Source organism: Hipposideros armiger, unplaced genomic scaffold (assembly GCF_001890085.2).
Source record: "Hipposideros armiger isolate ML-2016 unplaced genomic scaffold, ASM189008v1 scaffold_85, whole genome shotgun sequence".
NCBI classification, from domain to species: domain Eukaryota; kingdom Metazoa; phylum Chordata; class Mammalia; order Chiroptera; family Hipposideridae; genus Hipposideros; species Hipposideros armiger.
The window spans coordinates 903,179-928,025 of record NW_017731435.1 but is presented as its reverse complement, the minus strand read 5'-3'; the positions used below and the strand labels follow the sequence as shown (position 1 = coordinate 928,025).

At 58.5% G+C, this 24,847-nt stretch overlaps 1 protein-coding gene across 13 annotated transcripts in view; it reads left to right on the top strand.

Moving 5' to 3' along the window:
* Window positions 1–22,461, top strand: part of JAKMIP3 (Janus kinase and microtubule interacting protein 3) — a 72,236-nt gene extending 49,775 nt beyond the window's left edge. For 8 of the 13 annotated variants that reach the window (XM_019644137.1, XM_019644145.1, XM_019644144.1 and 5 more), the window contains 13 exons: window positions 939–1,022; window positions 1,280–1,342; window positions 1,961–2,059; window positions 3,061–3,159; window positions 3,256–3,315; window positions 5,125–5,190; window positions 6,053–6,121; window positions 6,210–6,287; window positions 8,529–8,732; window positions 9,922–9,987; window positions 11,536–11,608; window positions 12,304–13,350; window positions 20,345–22,461. In XM_019644137.1, coding sequence (XP_019499682.1) covers window positions 939–1,022; window positions 1,280–1,342; window positions 1,961–2,059; window positions 3,061–3,159; window positions 3,256–3,315; window positions 5,125–5,190; window positions 6,053–6,121; window positions 6,210–6,287; window positions 8,529–8,732; window positions 9,922–9,987; window positions 11,536–11,586 — 939 coding nt within the window. In that variant the 3' untranslated portion in view covers window positions 11,587–11,608; window positions 12,304–13,350; window positions 20,345–22,461. The other 5 variants (XM_019644148.1, XM_019644140.1, XM_019644139.1 and 2 more) reach the window with 4 other exon arrangements.
* The last annotated feature ends 2,386 nt before the right edge of the window (window positions 22,462–24,847 follow it).

The following is a 24,847-nucleotide window of genomic DNA, read 5'->3' as shown; positions in this document are numbered from 1 at the left end:
TCACGCTGGCTGCTGGCTACACGCGGTAGCCCATGGCAACCCACTGCAGCAGGGGCTGCAGCCCACGCCGTCCCCAGTGACTCTTGGCAGCCCAGCTCCAGGTTGAGCTGTTATTCAGCATCTTAGCTGTGGAGGGCAGTGTCACTGGCCCTCATATGTGGGATCCGAACCAGGGCCCTCTGGTGTCCCAAGTCAGTTCTTAACCATCACGCCACTCGGCCGGCCCGAAGGCTTCACTTTTATTTCCTCAGGCCCTCAGGGAAGGGGCAGGAGGGTAGTGTGGGGAGGAAGACAGGGGACCCGATAGGGAGAGCCAGGACCCACTGACATCACCCCAAGAGGGACTCAGAGCCCCAAATGCTCTCATCCATTTGCCCTAGAAGCTGTTTCTTGGGGAGCAGGAGCACCCATCAGGGTAAAGCGCCCTATGGTCTAGACCCAAGTGGGAATTAACACACAGGACAGTGGCTAGGCCTCCCCAGAAGCCCAGGTGGGGTTCGGGGACCTGTATTCTGAACAAGGGACAGGATGGGGGACGGAGGGTAAGTGACAGCACAGATGGAGAAGGAGAGAATCAGGGCGGCCGAGGGAGCCTGTGCCCCAAGGGAGGCACCCTGGGGCCTGAGGGGGGCTGACCGGCCACAAGCCCTTCTGGGTGTGGCCGTCACTGTCACCCAGGGGTGGGGGAGAAGCCCTTTGCCAGCACCTAGCAGGCCCAGTTGCCATCGTCGGCGGTTAGATTCCCCCTAACAGTCCCTCAGAATGAACCACAGATCACCCTGTGATCCGAGTGGGGCCAGCTTTGCCTATGGCCCGCGGAGCCGTGAATGGCCGCTTCTCCGCTAGCCCGACCAGCGGGCAGACCGTTCTGGGTCCCGCCGCCGGGCCTGTCCTGGCTCCTAGGGAAAATTTGATGTGTGTCTCCTCCTGCCCTACAGACCCGTGAGCAGCTCCACGCAGAAGCGCAGCGGGCACAGGCAAGGATAGAGGACCTGGAGAAGGCCCTGGCCGAGCAGGGGCGGGTGAGTGCTGCGGGCAGCACGGGCCACGTGGGGTCTGACAGGGGCAGGCCTGTCCCCGCCCGCTCACTCTCCAGGACCCTCCAAGAAAATGGGTCAAGTCATAGGTTGTCACCAGCTGTGTGCATGACACAAACTGTCGCTAGGCGGTTCGCTCAGAGGCTGTGTGTCGAGTCCCTTTGCTGAACCTTGACTTGAACGCTGGCTTTGGGACTCGATTCCACAGTGTACTGATTTCTGCATTTCATTCCATTTTCAAGGATATGAAGTGGATTGAAGAGAAGCAAGCACTGTATCGGAGAAACCAAGAACTGGTAGAAAAGGTGCGGCCAGCCCTTGTCCCGGAGCCTGGCTGGTTCCCAGCAGAGCGGGAACCCCCCACCCGTCTCACAGGCCAAGTACCCCGCCCCCTGGAGCCGTCAGCCCCCACCAGAGCCATCAGTCCCACCCAGGGCCATCAGCTTCCCCCCCACACTGAGCCATCAGTCCCCCCTTTCCCCCCCAGCCATCAGCCCGCCCCCCACCGGAGGCCATGCTCTGGGTGCTGTCACGTCTTGAGTGGTGAGTGACACTTACATGCTCCTGTGGACCTGCCACACATCGTAATGAGCTGTCCCTGTGGTACTCACGTGCACATGCAAACACGCATGTGTGTCCAGAAATGCACATAATCACATGCAAACACGCCTGTGCACACACAACTCACGTGCACACATGAACAACACTCTTGTGTGCACACAAACACTCCTGAGACCCCCCATTAGCTGAGGGGTAGCACTCACCCAGGCTCATGGGGGGACCCACACGGACCCATGTGGAGTGAGGGCTCTGGCCGGGCACCCAGGCTGGTCACTGTTCCCACTGACAGCCGGCAGCTGCTGAGAAAGTCAGGGGGTTGGCCTCGCGTGACGCCAGTGTGTCGTCCATCTCCTATTTTACAGATTAAACAAATGGAGACGGAAGAGGCTCGGTTAAAACACGAGGTCCAGGATGGGAAAGACCAAAACGAGCTGCTGGAATTCCGCATCCTGGAGCTGGAGGTACACCGCGGGCAGGATGCCAGGCGTGAGAGGAGGGGTGAGGGTGGTCGCCGCAGAGCTGCTGTGATCCAGGCCCCGTCACTTGGCCCTTCCTGACGGACACAAACCTTTGCACACGACCCCAAAAGTCCGGTTGGAAAGGGCGCATCTCTGTATGAGGGTGCCATGCAGTGACCAGATGCACTTCTCCTGGGCTCTCCTGTCCCGGCCCTCGCCCTCTGCTGTGCCCTCGGCCTCCTGCAGGGGTGGGGGGCTGAGGCAAGGCTCCCTCAGGAAGGGTCCAACAGAGCACACTCGGCCTCATGGCTGCGCTCACCTTCCACTGGCCACTCTCCCCTGAGAGGGTGGCTGGGACGTATGGTCCACCTCTGAGGCCGGAAGGCAGTGACTCGGGCTGGTGTCCACCCTACTGGACCCTCGCTCACAGCTTCAGGGCTCCCACTTTGGTCCTGGCAACCTTCAGGACACCTGGCAACAAGGAGGTCATGACCCTCACTGGCAGAATGACTGTCCTTTTGTCACCAGCTCTGCTCGGTGATTCTCTGCTCCCGAATTTCCACCTGTCTTGTTTCCTGGGGTCCCTGCCTACCTGAGGTGTGGGGCATGGGGTCCCCACTTGCCCACTGAGGAAGTGGGTAGAGTCCAGATGGGGCTGCGCTCAGGGTCCTCCATCCACCTCCCTGGGTGGCAGGAAGGTTGTGAGGCCGCCCCTGTGTGTGGCCGTCCCCCATGGTGGACAAGCAAGCTGTCCCGAAGGCCATCTGGGCTGGGAGCTCCAGTTCCTGTCGGCGTTGGTACAGGGGCCGACTTCTGGGGCAAGTCCAACAAGGTTTGGGCCGCTGCCTCTGTGGTCGGGGCTTCATTTTCACAAACAGCGTGGTGAGCACATTCGGTGGCCTCTGTGGCTTTCCCGTGTCCCCTGGGCCGCCCCCAGCACAGGCTCCGTGGACGGAAGTGAGGGGAGGGACTGCCGCTGGGGCCCAGCCTTGCTCTCTGTCTAGGAGAGGGAGAGGAAGTCGCCTGCCATCAACTTCCACCACATCCCCTTCGTGGACGGCAAGAGCCCCCTCCAGGCGTACTGCGAGGCGGAAGGCGTGACGGTAACCCCTGCCCCGACTGTGCCCCGACTGTGCCCACGCCCGCCCCTGCCCGGCTGGCGCTTACCTCCTGCGTGTCCCTCGTCTCTTTGCCTCCAGGACATCCTGGTCACAGAGCTGATGAAGAAGCTGGACATCTTGGGGGACAACGCCGTAAGTGTATGTTGCTCTCCTGACTTGTGCATGCCTCTTCATGCTGACCGCCCCGAGGCCCCAGCCCTCCGTGGTCCAGGGGCCCCTGTGAGTCCCGCTGCTGTCCTGCCATAGGCCGCCCCGCCCCGGCTGCACCCTCCTGTGGCCAGAGCTGCTTGAGGCCGTCCCCTGGATTTGGGAGAAATTTTGTTCCTGTTTCAAGTTGTTCCTGTGTCCATGTGGGTGGGGACCAGCACTCAGAAACATGAGGGGTGGGGGGCTCTGCTCTGCTAGGGTGGGAAGTGTCTGCCGTGCACACCCTGTTCCTTAGCAGACACACTTGGGTCACGTGTTCTCAGTGTCTGCAGCTCCTCTCACCCATCCATCCTCCCGCTCAGCCTTTAACTCCTCCACGCCCTCAGGGGGATGGGGCTGCAGCTCCGTGGGGCACCTTAGACACTCCAGACTCTTGGGGTTCTCACGTCCTTGGTTTTGGAGAAAGGGCAGAGCCCATAAATAACCCCTAAATCTTATTTAAGGCCGAGTTCCAAACTCCTCAAAGGAACCCTAATTACTGAGTGAAAAAGTGACTGCACCCCGCATTCCCCTTCATCCTCTGTCCATCCATCCATCCTCCATCCTCCATCCTCCCCGCTCCAGCCGGCACCTGCTGAGTCCCCTGCCCAATGAGGGGTACAGGTGCACCGGATGGCAGCCCCCTCCACAGCTCAGAACTTCCCCCCGCCAAGGGGTCCTAACAAGCACATGGTCTGCAGCTGTCCTGAGGCAACTTGGGCTCCCCGTCCTGGTCACTGCTCTCAAGAAAGAGCGAAGCCCTTTGTCAAATTAGTGCACTTCACACAGTAGGAGGAGACGGAACATGAAACAAATGCACACACCGCCCCCCGCTAGGTACTCGGCCGCCGGGCCATTTTCCTTGGAAGCAGGAGGGATGGGGGCATCCAGCCCCACACCCAAGCTGGGGTGCGGTGTGCCCCACAGACAGCCTGCCTCTGTACCTACAGCAGCCACTGGCCCCACCCGTGCTGCCTCCAGGGGTAGCTGGTGAGAGACCCCGGCTCTTAGGGGCTCCCACAGCAGAGAAAGCGCCAGGGACGCGGCCCTCCAGTCAGATACTGTGGACCGGCCTGAAAAGGGAAGTTGTGGGGTGTCGGGGCGCCCTCCAGCTCAGTGGTCCTGGCAGGCTCCTCCCTGCTCCAGTGTCTGCCCTCCATGCCCTACCTGTCCCTTCCTGGCTGTCCCACAAGTGGGGCCTGGCAGTGGGGACAGCCCAGCTCCGGCCCTGGCACTGATAAAAGTGACAGCTGGGGTTTGAGAGTCACCCCCTGGGAGGGCCCACCCAGTCGGGCTCCTTGGACGAGATAGGAATAAAACATGCAGAAAATAAAAAGGCAAGAACGTCAGGCGTGGGGACCATGTCACAGGTGTGAATATTTTACCTTTGCTCCACATTTGTAAGAGCCAATGCAGGGCTGCACAGACAGAGAGCTGACTTTAAACAACGATGGGGACAGGGACAGAGACGGGGGTGCATATATCGCTGCCCACCTGTCCAATTCCGCCTCGGTGGGCTAAATGGGCCATCATGGTGACCAGCAGTGAGAGGACGAGAGGACAGCGGAGAGCGTGCACCCCAGGGCGCACAGGGTCAAGGGGAGAGGGTGTCAGACTCCTGGGAGGGCGTCTGAGTGACAGCGTCCTTAGCTGCCGCCCCGCCCCCCGACCCTGCATCTGTCACCTTCTCACCCATCATTCATCCCAGCTGCCCGGAAGGCCCCGCCCCTGACTATATGTGTATTCTGCTTTCGGCCGCAGAATCTGACCAATGAGGAGCAAGTGGTCGTCATACAAGCCAGGACAGTTCTGACCTTAGCTGAAAAGGTAACAGTGAGTGTGTGTGTGGGCGCTCCTGGGAGCGGGTTGGCTCCCTACAGCTGTCCCTCTTCTGCTCGGCTCAGAGAAAAGGCTCTTCCTGGGATGAGGGACATGAGGGAGGTCGGGGCGGGGGGCGGGGGGGCGCTGATCCTAGCTCCCTTTGGAGGTCTGCCACACGCTCCGGTTGAACAGCACCCACCATGCATGTCTGCAAATGACAGATTTAGCCAGACCTTGGCCCAATACCAGCTCTGCCTCAGTTTCCCCCCCACAGGCCGGGAGATGTGGAGGGTCTGTAAAACCATCCGTGTCCTGTTTGACCTGATAGGACCCTCCCCTGGGAGCTGCCCAGCACACCTGGGCATCTTACCCACAGGCTTCCCTGCTCCCAGGGCCACCAGCCTGCTCCTGATCCCACACCACAGCCAGTGCACCCTAGGCTGCTGTCAGCAACCCCTCCTACAGGCCTCCAACAGGAAGGGGTGTTCCAGCAAATAGAGGTTCAGGGGCCAGGACTGGGGGAGAACAGGCCCCCCCTTCATCTCCTGGCAGAGCTCGTAGATGCATGTGTTCCTGCGGCCCCAGGGGAAGTGCTGGGGGACAGGCTCCCAGGAGACCAGGCAGGGCGTGGACTGGGGCTTGGACCCTACCTCACGCAGGGCACATAGAGCTCACCGTGCCAGCTGAGCCCCCCAACCCCCAGTGAGGGGGAGCGCTCCCCTCCCAGAGGAAGAGTGGGGAGGACAGCCAGGCAGCCTGCCTCCCTCTGCCCCAGGATGTCTCCAGGGAGCGTGGGAGGCAGGATGGCTCTGGTCCCTGTGTGGCGACCTGAGGGTCACCATGACCTGCTCTTTCTGTTTGTGTCCAGTGGCTACAGCAGATCGAAGAGACGGAATCGGCCCTGCAGCGGAAGATGGTTGACCTGGAGAGCGAGAAGGTCAGTGGGCGTCTCGCCACGAGGCCGGCAGCCTGGCGTCACCAGGTGGGACACCCAAGGCTGAGACACAGGTCCTCTTGTGTTTCAGGATCTGTTCAGTAAACAGAAGGGCTACCTGGATGAGGAGCTGGACTACCGGAAGCAGGCCCTGGACCAGGCTCACAAGGTAAGAGAAATATGGCTGCCGAGCCCCCAGACGGGGACACTGAGGGTGAAATGGGAGGCTGTCCCCACGTCCAGCGGTGAGTCTCAGGCCTCAGACCCCTGACCCGGAAGAGCCCGGGCCTGGTGTGACCGTGTGGGGTCACTGTCTGCACCTGTCCCTCTGGAGCCCGTTGCTCAGCGAGTTCCGAGGGTGCCTTGCTGCCGTCATCAACCCGTCACCCCATGAATGCAGGCACACCTTTGAAAGGAGTTGGTAAGAAAGATTTCATTGAAAAATGGTGCATTTGGGAGTCTGGACACAGACTGGACACGGTTGAATGTAAGTCACATTATTGTCCCGCGGGTTCCTGTTCTGTTCCCTCCCCCATCTTCAAGACGTCACATCCGCCTGCCCGTGGGAAAAGCATCTCCCCACCGAGGAACGTGCCCACACTTCCTTTCTGGCAATGAGTTACTCCTGTACATTAATCTCACCTTGCTGGACAGTCCTGGGCTGTGTGTGCCACTGCCTCCCCCTAGACTGCGAATCCTTAAAGTCAGAGGGTGTCACACGCTAGTTCAGGAAACACTGTCTGGGGGCCAGGTGAGGTGGCCTGAGGACTGGCTAAAAGCAAGTGTGGGGTTGGAACTCGCTAGTGACTCAGCCCCTCAGGGTGAATAGAGGCATGAGTTCCTGTCCGAGTTGAGAGAATAAAGGGCCAGCTTCGCATGTGGAGAAGGTCACCAACATCCCCTTACCAGGGTCCTGGGAAGCCCTTGTGATGGTAACACTAAGCCCCACACTCAGCTGTGTTTATTTTAGAAGCTAGAGTTTCCCTTAACTGCACTAAGCTCTTCTGCCCTAAGAAGGGGCAGTTGATGTGGAGAATGAGCTTGTTGTGACAGCTGGGGACAGTTTATTTTGTGACTGTTAAGGACAATATAAGTGAAGTCCGAAAGTTTTTTTTCTTCATTTCCTAAAATGTCTACTAAGCCCAAAGGAGTTTTCATAATTATTTTGCTTAAAGAAAAAGGAACATTCATTTCGGAAGATGCTACAGTTTTGATGGGAAGGCAGGCTTCTGAAGTTTGAGAATTTGTTTTTTTCAAAGATTGTATCAGTAAAATGTGCAGAGGAGAAAGCTCTGAAAGTACTCCGGGTTGATCATTAGGAATTTGTAGCAGGTGTGCACTTGGCCCCTGAGTTATAGCAGGAATCACTTTGTGTTGATTTGTGGCGGTTTCAGTCTTGGTCATGATCTGGAAGGCAGGAGAGGGGTGAGCTGCACGCCCTGCTCAGCTCTTTCCTTGTCACCGTGTCCCCACCCACGTCCCACTCAGTTCACAGCTGAGTCCTTCCCCCACCCTCAGCCTCACGCATCAGCCCTGACCGGCGGCCCCAGGTGGGGGCCTGGCTGCCGCTCGTCCTGGTCAGCACCTCTGTCTTTTCGTGAGGGGGTCTGTGGGCTCCAGGCCTGGTCCCTGAGACTCTTGGTGACTACGGTGGCCCTGCACAGTCGCCCCTCTCCCCAGTCTGTGGGGAAGCCATCCACCAGCCAAGGCCTGTGCAGAGCTGGCCAGAGCTCCAGAGTGTTGTCGGTGCCAGCGAGGTGAGCTGGTGGACCTGGGTGACCTCGGGGCCAAGTCCTGCCTCCTCAAGGATGCTGTGACTCCTCAGGGCAGGGTACACCCTGTGTCTGTGCCTCAGTCCTGGGGTGGCACTCAGTGGCTCTCCCACTTGATATGGGGCGGGGCTTGAATGATCTTTTGGGGTACATGATTCACCTCACCACAGGCAGCATTGATCACACAGGTGCCCGGCCTCGGCTAGGGACCGGCTGGCAGTCAAGGGCTTGCCCCTTCTGTCCTTACTTCACACAGACACTCTCTGCGCTGCCCTCTCCTTCCTTGGGACTCAGAAACCCGGGTCTGGTGCGGGCTGTGAGCAAAGGGAGAACCTTCGCCGGCTGTCCCTTCCTCGGGGGCCGCCTGCCCTTCGGGGCTCTCACCCCTCTCTGGCCTCACCTATCTGCTTTCCCAGATGCTAACGTGATGTGAGAAGCCTGTCGCTGACGTTTCATTGCACGTTAGAAACTCTGCAGGCGGGAACGGTTTGGGCATTACTGCTGGACTGTGTCCATTCTGCAGGACATTTGAGCTGGCCCAGGAGAAAACTGCCCTCTGGGGAGTGGCTGGGAGATGTGACCCAAAGGATGGGTGCCCGGCCCCGCTGGGCGAGGCCTAACCTCTCCCCTCCCGCCAGCACATCCTGGAGCTGGAGGCCATGCTGTACGACGCCCTGCAGCAGGAGGCCGGGGCCAAGGTGGCTGAGATACTGTCGGAGGAGGAGCGCGAGAAGCTCAAGGTGGCCGTGGAGCAGTGGAAGCGCCAGGTCATGAGCGAGCTGCGCGAGCGGGATGCCCAGATCCTGAGGGAGCGCATGGAGCTGCTGCAGCTGGCACAGCAGGTGCGGGGCAGGGCGGGGCAGAGGCAGGACTTGGTGCCTGGAGGCAGAGCAGGGTCCGTGAGGCCAGGTTTCCCAGGGCTGTGCCCTTCAATAGCCACACCCAATGACCACACCCTCCCAGGGCCATGACCACGTGGGTCCCCCTGCCAGGCTGGCTGCCCCTCCAGACCAGCCTCCTGGGCCATACAGTCCAGGTCTCTGGGTGCACCTCCCCTCTGGGCCCCTGACTGCCACGACTCCCCCTCAGGGGTAAGGGTGTGATGAAGGTGCCATCTGGGGAGCAGCAGCCCATGGCTGGGAGCAGCCCCTGGTCTTCTCACTCTGTTTCTAACTGGAGGTGAGGGACCATGGACAGCCAGGTGCAGAAGACACGCCTCCACTGCCCTGTGTGTCCCGCGTGGCCTGGAATGTGTTCCCTGTTCAGAACCCCCCGAATGCAAAAAGCTTAACTTGCAAAGTCGGAGAAACTAGCAAGCCAAGGATCACTGTGAATGTCAGGGGGCTCATGTCTGACCAGAACGCAGGCAGCTGCCAGGACAGTGACTGACAGGTCCGGAGGGGGGGGTTCAGTGTGAGGACGGTAACCTGCACCCCTCCCCCCAATCACACGGGCTGTGGTCAGTGCTTCGGGGCCCAGGACGGGAACCCAGGTCCAGCACAGACACGTAGATCTGCATCTAAGTGTGTACTTGGCACCATATGCCAAAGTAAAAGCCCAGCTTCCAAACGGGACGTTGCCCTGGCGAGGACTTTGTGACCCTCTGGCTGCTCTGCACTCTGCTGTAAGGGCGCTTGGGAGGGAAGTAACTCAGTTCCTTCCCTTGGGCTTCTAGCGTCATGGTTTAGGGTCTGCAGTTGCAGGAGGCAGGACACGTGGCTGAGGGGAGGCCGTCCTCTCTCTTGGTGGAGCGAAGCAGCGAAAGGCTGCGTCTGAGAGGGGTCAGGGCGAGCAGACCTGCTCCTCTCCTGGACGTCACGGAGAGAATGGACCCAGGCTCCAGGCCCTCCCAGCACAGACGAGATGTGAAGGCAGGGCCTCATTTGCACGGCCATCTGGCCGGGGTCCGGCGGCAGCTGCTCTGTGACGATTTGTGCCCCCGGTACATGAGTGAAGTCTTGAAAGGCTTTTTCCCACTTGGTTTCCCAAGTGTCCTGATTATTGAAGATTTCCCTCCGTTTAACATTGCAGAGAATTAAAGAGTTAGAAGAAAGAATAGAAGCTCAGAAGAGACAAATAAAGGAACTGGAGGAAAAGGTAAAATAAGTGTCAGTTTCGGGGCTTGCTTTGTTACTGGGCGTCATAAAGAGGGAACAGCCGACAACTCAGATGGGGCGTCACTAAGCGCTGGGTCTGAGGTTCAGGGCACACTTGCACAGAGAGAAGTTTCAGGGCCGTCGCTGCTCTGGACCAGGAGCCAGGGGCCCGGGTCTGGGACCCCTCTGCCATGACCCGGCCGTGTGACCTCAGGGGGCCATGTCTCTCACGACCTCAGTGTCCCAACAGTAGCAGTGAATGCGGGACCAACGGCCCAGGCTCCCGGTACTGCTGACATCCAGGCTAAATAAAGCATTTAACTTTTCCACGTTCACCAAGCACATTGGTCTAAGAATCAAGTTCCTTCGAGACTGGATTCCCCACATCAAATCAGGCTGTCTGTCCAGTGCGAGTCCTTATTTCTAGTCCTTAACGCAGTTACTTCCAGGTTTAGGAACCTCAAGTGCTGGCATGCAGTTAGTTTGGGGCCTCGTGACGGGGGGCCTGGGGCAGACGGTGCGGCTGTTTCCCTGGACCCCTGGCCCGTGAGGCGTGGGGTCAGGGGTGCTCTGCCCACTCAGGTTGATAGTCTGCCTTGCCGCTCTCCAAACCCCGGTGCTTAGAGCATGCCGGAGGGAGCCTGGCTCTTCTGTGGGGTTCTCATAGTTTCGGGGTGGTTCTTTCCCTGTGGTTTAGGGATGTTTCAGTGACCTCTAGTGGTCAGACTGTTGAGTCAGTCCTTGTGGTTGGTCCTGCCTGTGGGCGGATCTCATGGAGTGACCAGCTCCCCGCTGAGCACTGAGGGAAGCGGCCAGTGAGACCCTCCTCCCTGGCCTGTCCTTTCTGGGGAGAGCAGGAGGCTGGTGTTGGACAGGGACCTACCCCCACCCCCATGGGCTGCACGTCCTTGACCGTGAGGAAGAGCCGGCGGAGGTCTGTGCTCGGAGGGAGAGGGTCCCCTCCCGATGGCAGGCCTCCTGCAGCTGGTCCTCCCCGGCCCCGCCCGCCCTACTGTCAGTGACAAAACCTGCCCCTTCCTGGGCACGTTACTGCCCAGGGATGTGGCCTGTACTCTATCACCTGTGATGGAGCAGAGACCAATGTTGTCGGAAGTGCCGCCGGTACATGCCCGGCTCCCACGGCACTCGCATCATTACTATTAGCCACTGAGTGCTCTGGTGACAGGTCCAGGTGGCCAGTCCCGCCCCACAGAGGAGGAAGCTGAGCCCCCAAGCAGTGAGATGACCAGCAGAGGCTCGTGCCGGACACGTGGTCTCCCGACAGCCCTGCCCTCTGGATGGTACAAGGTGCCCCAGAGTGTGTCTCTAGGTGGTGGCAGCACCGTCACTCAGACCCAGGGCATCCCCACAGCCCCTGAGGCACGATCCTTAACCCACTGGACACAGGCACGCCAGGAATCGCTGCTGTCCCCCCGCTGACCGCTCTGTCTTGTTCTGCCTGTGAGCACATGTTTCTTGCCAGAAGCACTACAAACTCTTTTTTCTCTTTCTTTCCCTCCATGTCTCCACCCTCCCCTTTCCTTTTCAGTTTCTATTTTTGTTCTTATTTTTCTCCTTAGCTTTCATTTTGTGGTCATAGCTTGCCTGGGCACCCCGGCCTGGTGAGTATTTCATCGGCTACAGTTTTCAGGCGAGAGTCCCACTCGTCTCCTGGGACCCCTGCCCCATTCGACAAGCGGGAGGGGCTACAGGAAGCCACCGCCAGGGCTCCCGAGAATGTGACAAGGCCACAGCAACCCTCAGGACGCTCCGCCCCACCCCAGGGTCAGGATTCAGAGGGTCTGCCATCGTCAGGGTCACAGGGGCGCTTGCCTTGCCTGAGCGGGAAGGAGAACAGGGAGCCCTTCCCTGGGACCACCCCGTGGGAGATGCTCGGGCTCCAGACGCCTTCTGTTTCCGGCTCTGTGTTTTTCGGCTCTGGGAGTCGTGGCAGAAAGCGGTGCTGGCCGAACGTGGTTGGCGCGCCCTTCTGTCCTTTTTCTGGGGGTCGAGTACAAGCCTGTTGTGCTGAGATGTGGCCCTGACCCTGGGCTCGTTTGTGGCGTTACCCCACCAGGCTGAGCTGTGGCGCAGTCTCGCGGCTTTCAGACCAAGGCCACATGTGAACGCCTGACCACTGCTTCCTTCTGAAACACGAGAGGACAAGTAGGGGGGGCCTCGTCGGTTCCCTTCTTCAGAGGGTGCACTGAGAGGGCCCGTCCCCTGGAAGCAGGGGTCCTTCCCTGCGCCCTCATCCCTGCAGACCCCCCTCTCACTGAGCTGCCGCCTGATGTGTTCTGCATCTCTGTCCTTCCAGCCCCCAGAGGAGCCGGACCCTATTCCTCCAGCTGGACCGGAGAGCAGCGGGTGCCCAGGTGACAAAACAAGGTGCCTGGTGTCATCCCTGAAGACCCGAGAGGGTGTGGTGTCTACGGACCCCTCCCAGCAAGGAGAGGGGGGAGAGGTCTCCCACTCCTCTGAGCCAGCCACTGGCCACTCTGATGGGCCAGGATTGGAGCTGGTTTCAAGGCTGGGCCCCTCTGGAAGAGGCCTGGTCTTGGCTGCTGAACCCTGGGGTCCCTCCGCGGGATGCAGCCTCCTAATCCTGGTTCCAGAGATGTGTCAATCCCTTGCTACACAGAAGCAGAGAGCGCTTCTGGGCAGGGGTGTGTCCCGAGTCCTGCACACTCACCCCTCCTGGCTCCCACAGTCGCTGCTCCAGGGTGTCTGAGAAAGAGTCTCAGAAAACGCAGGCACCCCACAAAATGACAGAATGCAGGCTGTGGCCGCATGGTGACCTGCATTCAGGGAGACCAGGACAGTTCGTGGGGACATCTGAGGACCGTTTCCTGTGACACCGCAGGTGGCTATGGTGATGCTGTGACTCACTCCCCGGGTCCAAGCACTTACTGATGGACTCAGCACGATGCCCTCTCTTGTTTATGATGCTGTCACTCCGTGGGTGCCGATGGGAGTGTAGCTGCCGCACTGCACTGTGCCATCACCCTGCTGCCTCCTTACCCAGCCCGAGATACGAAGGCTGAAGTCCTGCCCTGAGCCTCGGCCGGGGAGCCTGGCTGGGCTGACCAAAGGGAGGACTGAGCAGCATGGTGACGGGAGATAGGACGAGATGGGACGGCCCACTGGGAAGGATAGAGGCCGCCTCTGAGCACAGCCCAGACCCTGTGACGGCCCTGGGTGTGTTGCCACCCAGCTCGGAGGCCCATGGGTGGCAGGAAGCCGGGCATGGCCAAAGCTGCCCTATGAAAACTCTGCCCTTCACGCTCAAGGGACTGCGCTGAGGTGACGGGCAGCAGTGTACCCGCAGATGAAGAAGGGAGCCTGATGCCCACGTGGAGAGCAGGTAAGATGCTGCCGTCCATCCGTGGGGACAGCTGTCCCCTCCCACCCGGTCTGGGCCTCTGGGGCCCTGACCTAACTCTGGTCTGCTTGATCCCACCTCGCCTGATTCTGCTCAGTCCTCTGTGGCCCCGTTCGAATGTGGGTCAGTGTGCACCCCAAGTGTCTCTACAGGCGGGCAGGGCGGGGTGGGAAGGCTCTCTGCCCATCACCGCGTCTGGACCCGGTGTGCCCCCGAGGGCATCCGTGCGGGTCCCTCACTGCCTCCATGTGCGGACCCTGCTGTGGGCCTGCTCAGCCCAGACCCAGGACGCCCTGGACGCCAGCCAGGGCACCACGCACGTGCCCGGGGACCAGCTCTGAGCTCCAGGGGCAGCCTTGGCTCCTCTCAGGAGTGAAGAGCTTTTCAGAGGTGTTGGCTGTTTCTGCCAACCTGGGCTCCAGCCTCCATTGAGCCAGCCTGCCCGCCCACCCCCGTCTCGCTGCCCCCAGACACTGCAAAACCAGAAAGCCGCCTGCCTTGTCTTGTGGTGCCATCTTTCTTTCTAACGCTGACTCCCAGCTCCAGGCACGGCCATGGGCTCGCTGAGCGTCTGGGAACACATGGCCGGCCTCACCTCTTCTCCCTGCCCCGAGGGCTGGGAGGCAGCGTGAAGAGGCTCCCTGGGGACCCCAGTGGTTGACCCCAGGGCAGGAAAACAGGGGTGTGGGGTGAGGTAAGGCTCTGGTGCAGGTGAGCCAGAGTTCCCAGCCTGTAGGTGGCAACGTAGGTCTGCCTTTTTCTGTCCCTTCCAATAGGGTGTGTCAGAGTGATATTTTGGTTCTAATTTGCATTTCTCATGACTAATTATGTTGGGCATCGTTTTCTGTGTGTTGACTTTCCATCCATATATCTTCGTGGGTGAAGTGTCTGTTCAAATCATTTGCTCATTTTTGAATTAGATTGTTCGTTTTCTTGCTATTGAGTTTTCAGACTTCTTAATATATTTCAGACACACGCTTAGATCAGATATATAATTCAAAAGTGTTTCCCCCAAGTCACCCTTTTCTTTTTGTTCTTTTAGGAGTGTCTTTTGAACAGAAGTTCTTAATTTTGATGAACCCTAATTTATTAACTTTTTTAAATGGCTTGTGTGTTTGGTGTTAGACCTAAGAAAACCGCCTGACTCAAAGTCAGGATATTTCCTGCCATGTTTCCTCCTAGAATCACATGGCCTTACGTCCCACAGTTACATCCATGATCCACCCTGACTTAATTTTTTCCCGTGGCTGTCCATTCCTTGTTCCATCCCCATTTTTCATTAAAACCCCTTCTGCTTGGCTGGACCACGGCCCGCTCTGTGGTCAGCCTGGAGTGTCCCCCTGGACCCCGCGTCACCAGACACTGCACAGCAGGGGGCAGCCTGCAGCTTGCTGGCATCCTCCAGCTTGCCTGGTCCCCACTGCATCCTGGGGGGTAGGGCTGCGTCCCGAGGGACCCTGCCTGCCCAGCTCTGGTGGAGTCTGGCAGCTCAAGATGTGGGAGATGAACTGTCATCAGAGCAGATTTACAGGTCCTGGTGGAGCAGGCAGTGAATGCCAGGCAGCAGCCCCGCGCCTCCCAAGCCTGGTCGCGATCACTCACGTGGGCTGCAGCCCAGGTGGCCAGAAAGAATGGCTGTGCTATCACCTCTGAGGTCCGGGGACATGCTGCTCTCATGCAGAATGCACCACAGGTAATGAGCACTGTGAGGAACAGGAGCCCGCACCTTAAATATACCTATGACACCCTGCATCATAACCCAGTGAAATTTTCTTCTTAATTTGTGTATAAGGAGGAACAAAAGATGAGATGTTTATATCTCCTCATAGATGGTTTGCCCAAGTGTGAACAGCTCGCTCTTTGAGGCTGTTCGTCCTGGGCGGGGCTGAGCTCAGGGGAGAGTTCTCCTCAGGGTCTGCCTGTCCATCTTGGGAGTGGGGGGATGCCCGTTGAGGTGGGGGCACTGAAGGGGCCCTGCCCCAGGGCAGAGGCCTGTCAGGCGGCTTCATCAGCCTGTTCTCCAGCCCCAAGTAGAAATGAGGTCGATGCGTGTTTGATGGCAGGCAGCGGGCCGGGCAGCGTCCCACTGCGTGGAGCTCTGGTGGTCACACTGTGTGTGCATTCCAGGTTTAGCTGGCTTGCAAGGTCACTGCTGGCCTGTGCGGTCACTCGTGGCTCCTGCCCTGCCCTGCCCCTGCCCCTCAGAGGTCCTCGGCAGAGTTCTCTTTGTCTTATGTTCTTTACACACAGAACTGCATTTGTCCTGATACTGGCTCGGCCGCCACTGGTCTGCCTGGGAGTGGCCCACCTGGTCTTGGTCTTCATGACACCTGTGGGTCCAGCCACACAGCCCCGTCTGCCCTCCCCCAAGAGCTCACTGCCATCCCAGGCCTGGGCCAGTGCCCTGTGTCGAGCTGTGTGGCAGATGCGGTGTTTCTAAAAGGCACATGGTCTAATGTTTTCAGTCTTTACGAGAAGAGGCGTCATGCTCTGCACGCCTCAGACTCTCCCGTCTCCTCAGTGTCACTGTGCTGAGAGCCGCCTGCACTGTGGCGCATGTGTGTCTGCCTGTCAGCGTTTCGCCTTGCTCCCTCTGTCAGATGTTTGAGTTTGCTCTTGGGAATGGTCTTCTGGAACGTTCTCACAGGCCTGTGAGTGTGTCGCGTCACAGCTTCCGGGCGCCTCCCTGGGCCTCGGAGCCTGGGTTGTGCAGAAGCCTGGGCAGGCAAGTCCCGGCCTAGAGATGTTGCCCAAGCTTCCCCAGTTCCTGTCAGGTTGGAGCCCTCTAGTTTTGCTCTAGGTTTGGAATCCTTCTGTTTTCACCTTATGGCAAAGGTTTTCCGCAAATGTTACTGGGAGGTTTGCACGCCATCTCAGACAGAGATTGAGTAGCTGGCGTGAAGCCGAGGGTTCCCCTCCCCCCTTTTATTGCTCTGTTGTCTAGTCTTTCCGGCTGCAGCTCACCGCCTGCAGCCAGCTGTCTAGTGATCTGAAATGTAGCCATCTTGGTTAAAGCAATAATGGATCTTTATACGAGAGTGACCAGGAGGCCATTAATAAGGAAAGCCATTATCAGAGAAGTCAGTGTCACAGGAGAGAGCTGGACACCCCTGTCTAGGGCTGTGAGAGCTGCTGCCTGCAACACAGGAAACAAAACCAGGAAGCAGTGGAGATTAGGCAGTGTGTGCACGGGTGTGCAAGTGCACACGCACCTGTGCTCTGTGTGTGTGTGTGTGTGTGTGTGTGTGTGTGTGCGCGCGCCCCTGTGCATTATCTGTGTGCCTGTGCTTTTGTGTGGTCAGGTAGAGGCCCTGGAGCCTGGGCAGTGGACTGTGTATCCACACCGGCCAGAGGGACTGTCCAGGTACAGTGGGCCCAGTGCATGTATGACAACAAGGTGTCCTTCTCTCCAGGGCTGAGCTGTCTTCTAAATACCCTCTGGCTGTTACCTAGAGGACATGCTCCTGACCCTGGTAACTGCTGGGCGGATGTGGGCTTGATGGGGTTCCACATGCTCAGGTGGTTGGAGGGCGAGGAATGCACTCGGCGCCAGCCTCAGCCCTGCACCGGGAACACCCGCCCGCCCCACCTCTGGAATTGCCCCCCACCCCACCCTGACCCATCACTGGAATGGTCCTCCTGGAAACCAGGGCCAGGGCTGATGTGGGGCCAAGGCAACTCAGGACAGGCACCCTGATACCTGGTGAGCTGGGTGAGCTCGGGGAGGGGCGGTCAAGGCCAGAGGACACACCATCAGTGTCCCCAGGCCCTGGGGAGGGTGTGGGCTGAGTCCTGGTATAGACTGCCTCACACGAGATCAAGCCTCAGGCCTCTAACTTCCAAACTACTAGGAGAAGAAGCAAGTAAACAGACTGCTATGCTCTATAGTCGTTTTCTATAAAATGACCATTAATGGAAGAAGTTTTTGGAGGCCCAGGAACACATTTCATAGAAATGTCTCTCACACTGGGCTGAACCTAACGCGGAGCGGGTGTTAACCAGAGACCCAGCCCAGCCCAGGGCCCCTGGTCCCAGAATCTGCATTCCTGACGGGCCCGCGGGTGCTGGGACTGCTCTGAGGACGGCAGGGTTTCCAGCGGGGAGGGCCCCCCACAAGTGCTTTCAATCTCTCCTCAGCCTGGGGTTGTCAGGGGACTCCTTGGTGTCTTGGCTAAAATGTCATGGCTTTTCTCTGTTTGAATTTTCTTAAAGTCAGTTCTGAGATGCCCTGAGATTTCTACCCCTTCCAAGCCCCTTGCCAACCCGCAGTCTCCGCCACATGGCTTCTGTCCACGTGCATCTGTGTGACACCCATAGCAGGCACTTGGCAGCGGCGTGCTTGCAAGTCGTTTTGGAGTCAGGCAGGCCTGGCGTCGGGTCCTGCCTCTGCCCTCTCTTAGTCACGCAGCCATGGCAGGTGATATGACCTATGTCTACCTTGGCCTCCTGTCCTAAAAAGGGGTCACCTCCTTGAGGGGTGGGAGGCCACTCAGGTAATGCATTTTATTAGTCAAGGTTCTCCAGAGAAGCAGAACCAATAGGGTGTGTATCTGAAGCTACATCTGTATCTGATCTCTATCTAATTCTATAACTGTATCTACCTACCTACCTACCTACCTGGAGAGGGAATTGTAATAAGTTGACTGACGCAACCTTGGAAGCTGAGAAGTCCAAAGCTCTTCAGTCAGCAAGCCGGAGGCCCGGGGGAGCCGAGTCCAGGCCGAGTCCAGAGGCCTGCAAACCAGGAAGCTGATGGTATAGATTTCTGTTTGAAAGCCACAGGCTGGAGACCCAGGAAGAGCCCATGTTTCAGTCCAAATGTGAGGGCGGGAGAAGCCCAGCGCCGCAGGCCAGGGGTCAGGCAGTAAGCTTTCCCTGCTATTCTGCCTTTTGTACTAGCCAGACCCTCCACGGATCGGGCGAGGCCCTCCACCGCTGGGGAGGGCATCTGCCTTACTCAGTCTACTGCTTCCGATGTGACTGTCACCCAGAAACGCCCTCACAGGCACAGCCAGCATCGTGCTTGGCAAATGTCTGGGTATCCCGTGGCCCAATCAGGTCAACACATAAAATCTACTCACACAGCATTCCAGAGCCCTGGGGTAACGTCCCCACCTGCGACCTGCTCCGTACAAGCAGGTTGTTTACTGGGCAGCCACAGAGTCAGACCAGGAGGACAAGCCCCAGGCAGGACGTAGCGTGAGGGTGGACCAGCCTGGAATGGGGGGGCCATCCCCGCGTCTGTGTGAGCCCCACAGGCTCTCTCCATGGGAGCTGGGGACAAGGGACGTCACAGATGGTGGAGGGCGGGCAGCAGTTGATAGCGGCCCAGGCCCTGTCTGCAGGCGGATGGAGAGAGCCTATGGAGAGCTGCGAGGGGGGAAGCCAAGCTGGGTCTGAGTGAGCGTATCTAGCGCTTGATATTCCCCCCAGTCAGAGCTTTGGGGGGAAAGACTCAACACGTTTCACTGTTGCCACTCATTTCTATTTGGTTCGAAAATGGTTGCCTATAGTTTCTCAGACAAACAGAGCTGACTTGGGAAGGACCTGTTTTCGCCCATTCTCCGTTGTCCTGTAGATTGGTGATTCGTATTTGTGTGGGTTATTTGGGGGGTTCTGGAACACAGGAAGTGAAGTAGGGGGCGGTGTTTGGGGGCAGATAGCAGAGATGCGGGCTGCAGGGCCTCACCAGGCCAAGTGTCTGCGAAAGGCGGCTCTGCCCACCTGGGCTTCAGCCGGCCCCCCCGTGTGGGACCCAGGCTCAGCTGCAGTGTGTTTCTGAAACTCCCAGCAAGGCCGAGGGTCCAGGCCTTCCCATGGTGCTCACCCCCTGCCCTTGGTTCTGATCTGGGCGGGGAGAGGGGGGTACTTGTCTCCCATGCCAGCAACTTCCTGTTTGCCAGCCGTGGGGATCCCGGCGGGAATTCCCAACACAAACAGCCGGCAAGGCCTGTTCCTGGGCTCTGTTTTGACAGAAATCAGAACGTTGTCTCCGGATCCATATGCGCGATGGCGTTTGCGTGTCACTGGCGGGAGCTTGGCTTCCGCAGGTTTTAACGAGGTTCTGATGTCCTCGTGCCGGGTGGGCTGGTTGCCGACATGATGAAACCCTGGCTGCCAGCCTGGCTGTGGCCCAGCCACACGCCTCTTGTCCTCTGTCCCTTCTAAGTTCCCTTTGGTGCTATGAAATGGGGCCATTTCACGGCTTTGGTTATCCACATATTCCCATCCATTGTCACCTATCCTCAGTGCAGCTCAGTGTAGAAATGACATCATAATCTCATGCTCTAAAAATGGAGAGTGAGGCTCTGGCTCTCGGCTCCCATCACAGGGCACTTACCTGTCCACGGGCCTTACTTCAGGGAAGATCCTCTTACTTAGACGTTAGGTGAAGATACCTAACACCACCCCCAAGCCTTCTCCAGCCCCTCCTAGATTAGAGCCTGTGGAGTTGGTCATGTCTGTGGCCCCTGGGCCCCCAGCCCTCACCACCTGTGACCCCAGCCCCCTGCTGTCACCGCTGCCACCCCAGGGCTGGCCCAGGCCCACCCTCCTTGTTAGAAGGAGCCTGAGCAGCTCCTTTCTAGCTTATTTCACATGAAAACAGAAAGTGTAATAAGGGAGAATTAATACCTAACAGAGGACCCTTTAATGAGAGGAAATGAAAACGGAAGAACCACGGGCAGCTAAGGCCCCTTCTGCACACAGCTTTGTGCGTGGGGCACACGGACTCATCTCTGTGGCCCCAGGACCTCCCGGGAGGGGCCCTTTGCATCCTGCGGGCGGAGGCTCAGAAGTGGTGCCTGGCTGGCAGCGAGTCACACAGTCTGCCCAGGTGCCAGCCCGTGGGGGTATTGCCCTCACCCATGCCCCCCCCCCGGTGGTGCTCCTTCAGGCCTTCCCTGCTGCACGTCACGCCACAAGGGCCCCGGATGTCCCACACTGAAATGAAGCTTTTGTCTGCTCTCGTTTTCAGAGGATGCAGCATGCTGGTTTCCATTTGAGCGATTTCCATTCCTGCTGAGCTTGGGCCCACAGCCCAGGGGCGCCTCCCAGCAGCGATGCAGCCGATGTCCACCTCTTGTGTGGGCCTCACACCGTGGTGGTCTGAGGTCATTGCTCTCAGTGCTGAAGTCGCAAGGGGTGCGAGTGTGCACGCACACGCACGTGTGTCCAACCGGAAGACCATGCACAGCATTTTAGCTCTTTGGGGCACTCAGAAGTTGACATGCTGGGCAGTTAGCTGTGCAGCCAGATGAGAATGTGACACACAACACTGTGTAGCAGAAAACAAACTGCATCCCCCAGAGGCTGGAGGCAGGGGTGACTGGCTGCCTGCACGCGTTAGGTTCGTTTTACATTTGTGTTGGAAGAAACATTGAACTCCGGTGCAAACGACAGTGGCAGCTGGACCAGGCTTGAGTCCCAAGGATGAAATCAGGAGAAGCTTATAGGATCAGACACAAGTCCTTTCCCTTGGTGGGTGCAGGGTTTTTGCTGGGCAACACACTTTTTATTCACACGCGTCCAAGAAGAACGCATCCTTCTGTTGTCATTAGAGCCATGCTCACTCAGTCACTTGGACAAGACAGGGGCCGCTTCCCTGCTTCTCTGCTGAGCCTCATGCTGGGGTTTGTGTCCCACGTCAGAAATCTCGTTCAATCATCCGTTCGTCATTTTGTCTCATTCTAACGACTGCATCCTCTTGGCACGTTTGTCGTCCTCAGGAGCAAATGGTAAACAATAGTCTTGCGTTAATAAAAGCTGCCCTGGAGTTAGGGGTGAACTCCAGCTCCAGGGGAGAGGGACTGTGTGACACAGGCCCAGAGTGCCCCGCGGTCCCAGGTTCTGCTGTGCTGGGGCTCTTGCCCTGTGTGCCCCAGCACAGGACCAGCAGCTGAGGCCACTCAGAATCTGAAGACACGCATTTGAAACCCGGACTGACAGCCCTGTTCCTTGGATTGTCACAGTTTTGCATGTTACACAGACATCTGGAGTAGTTCACGTGGCCTCCCCACCCGCTGGGACTCTGAAGCACAGCTTATAACTTGAAGTGCACCCTGTGAACGCGCGCCTGTGCTCACGGCGTTGTTACCACATGTGAAACGTATGTACATAGCAACAGGAAAATGGCTCGTGGTTGTTTGAAATGACATCCCAGGCACCAGCCTGCATTTGCCGCCCCCCACATTCCTGAAAGTGCACGCTTAGTCGCAATGCCCATTTTTTTCCTTTGGATAATCATTGTTTTTAGTTTCGTGTCATAGGTACCTGACTTTGCATCTGGTTACAGAATTCAGCATTTCTGGACTGGGATTTTGCCCAAGACAGGCAAATAGGAGCATTTGTCACTGATTCCTGCTGGGCCAGCGAGCATCCAAAGAAGTCACATATTTTAAATAAGTTGCATTCTCTAAATCCTAGAATATACCGTTTGTTCAAAACCAGTAGGAAGTCTGTGTAAATGCATCACTCCCCAATGGATCAAGCGGATGGACCTGAGATGTCGCCACAGGCTGTGTCTGTCACCAAGGTGCGGGCATAACACTCACCGAAACATCGATCATACTGTGTGGACGGCCCCACAAACAGCGTGGGCTCGTTTGTCTAAACCCGACACCCATGTGATCGCAGCTTCCTTGTTGACACTGGTGTGTGTGCCTCCGTCCCACGGTCTAGGGTGCCAGCCGCTGAAGGACTGTGCTCCTCCTTAAAGTGCCCTCCGTGCCAGGCCCAAGTGCCTTAATGGCTTGTGAACACCCACCCTGGAAGTCAGAAAGGAGAGGTACCAGGCATGGGCTCGAAGTATCATTACATGAACCTGCATTTCCATCGCCCCATCATCGAAACCTTCAGGTGGGCTGTGTGTTTTAACACAGTAATGGATTTACGTTTTGGCTCAGGAAATCAAGTTGTAAATATATGTATCAAATCATATATTTGTTTACTGTATATTTTTTAAAAGCTTTATTGTAAATTTATGCAACAACGAATCAGGACTTGTTTCCTCATGGTGACATGACAGCCAGTGTTTGCGCTCCCTGGAAAATCTCCTCAATAACCACCTTTTAAATGTGATGCTCTGTTCAGCGCTCCGCAGTGTTCACAGGCCTGCAGTGGGTTTGTATGGTGACCAACTACAAAGTTTTACACATATTTTTGTATCGTGATTCCTATGATATATACCAGAGAATTTTTACTCATTTGTAATTTATTGTACAGTTTTAATAAAACATTGTTATAAATCTTAAAATATCAGTGTTCTCCTCACAAGGTGTTGAAGTCCGGCTATGTCTGCGACCATGCTTGCAACCACTGTGGCTCTTTCCACACCAGGAAGGGAACCTGGGCCTTCTGCCCACTGGGGAGGGGCGGCAGGCCTCTCACCTGCAGCGTATCTCAAATCACAGCAAAGCAGCTGGAGGACAGGCTCAGAGGCACCCGGCAGCACCTGCTGGGGCGGCTACCAGGAGGCCTCCTCCCATAGTTGTTTATCAAGTGAGAATCAGGAGAGAAAATTCAAATAATTTAGAAAAGTGGAAGAATTTCTGAGCATGAGTAGGAACCCTTGGCAGCATACCTGCGTGCAGAGCATCTCACACAGGTGAGTGAAGGGAGTTTTACTGAGCACTTTGGGGGCAGGAACCAGGGGACCGAGGGGATGAGAGAGTCTCTGGTTGGACTCTGCCCAGGTGCTGATGCAGCGCAGGGCATTCAGCCATGTACCAGAGAGTCCTGCGGTGAGTGACTCTCGCCGTCTGAACTTATGCTTTGAAGTGAGGGCTGCGCTAAAAGAATGCAAAGGCTGGACCATCTTTTCCTTAAAAATCAATCTGCAGGGCGAGCTGAGAGTCCCCCTGCGTCATCTCACCCCAACACCTTGAACTCCGTGAAGCCGGCCAGGAGCAGTACGCCCAGGTGCACCCCCACCCTCCCGACTGGCCAAATGTTTCCAGTCAGAGCCTCCCACCTGGCGTGGGATCTCCCACGGGGGCTGGACACGCAGCTGGAATTCTGATAGACCGTGGTTTCCTCTGTGCGTCTCCTTGCTCGCCCTTCCAGCGGATCCAGCGAGCGGGAGGCGGAGACCCAGGCGCGCCGAGCATCCAGCAGCGCTTTTCTGGGACAGAACGGGCCAGGCCCGGAGGGTTCAGCACTCGCTGCGTGGACAGCGCCAGCTCCGGGTGGCGCACGCGGGCTGAGGGTGGGTTTGGGGCAGGGGCGGCAGAGTGCGTGGCTGGGGTCCGCCGGGTCCACTTTCAGCGCCCATATCCCGCCGCAGGAGGCTCCGGGAAACCGTTGCCCCTCGCCGGCTCCTGCCACGGGGGACTGGACTCAGGGAGCCCCCGGGCCCAGCTCAAGCCTGAGAACAAGACGCTGCAGCTGGACGCGCTGGGCGGCAGCCTCAGGGGCCCTTGGGCTGGAGAGCCCTACAGCGGGCCAGGCAGCCACCGGGGTGGGGGGGACCCAGAGAGCCAAGCAGAGACCTCCAGGAGGCCGCCGCAGGTGTCCGGGAGCGACCCAGAGCGGCCCAGGCCCGCTGCCCACAGCAGGTAGTGGCCACAGACAAGAGGTCACAGCCGGCGGGGCGGGGCGGGGCGACGCGGGCCCGGGACACCCGAGATTCACACCCCCACGTGGAGAGGGCGCCCGAGAGTGGGCTGAGGGCGCATCCTCTTCCGAAGCCCCCAGCTCCTCCGAGGGGACTCACGCGCTTGCGGTGGGGCGTCTCTGCACCTGATCGGTCGCGTCTGCCTCTGGGACTCCTCTCTCCTGCGTTAAGAACCCCCTACACCCCAACCCCTGGCCGCGTAGACCTCTCCGGCCCTGGATCCAAGACTGGTCTGTCCCGGGCCCTGGGCAGCCGTGCCTTTCTCCGTGTCTCGGTCTCCCTGTCTGTCCGTCTCTCTCTGTGTGTCTCTCCAACTTGTCCCCTCCCTCCTGCCCCAAGCTTCGCGCGGCGGCGGCGGAGCAGCCTTGCGGGGCGGTGTCTCCACCACCGGGTTCCGGGGCCGGCGCGCGATCAGGCGTGCAGATCCCGGCTGGGCTTTCTCGACGGAGCTGGGCTTTGGCCGGAGACACCTTCCTGGACGAGTCGGGCTCCCGGAGCGCCTGGGCCTGGACGTTGAGATTGGGCTCCCTCCCCGCGGCTTTGGACGCCTCGGGTCACCAGGGAGCTGACAGTGGGCCCTTGGCTGGCCTGGCAAGACATTGCCTGGCCTCTTCCACCCTCCTGGCCGGGGCGCAGACGCCACACACACGCTGGTCAGGACAGTTGCTACCTCCTCCCGCTCCGAGCCCAGCGCGTCCACCGGTCCACATGGCCGGGCCTGGGGCGGGGAGTTGAGGCCGCGGCGGCGGGGCGGGGCCTGAGCTCGCGGGGGCGGGGCTTGAAACGAACAAGCAGCCTGAGGGGGCGGGACCTGAGCTCGCGGGGCGGGGCTTGAGGCGAAGCGGCAGCCGCGGGCCGGGGGCGGGG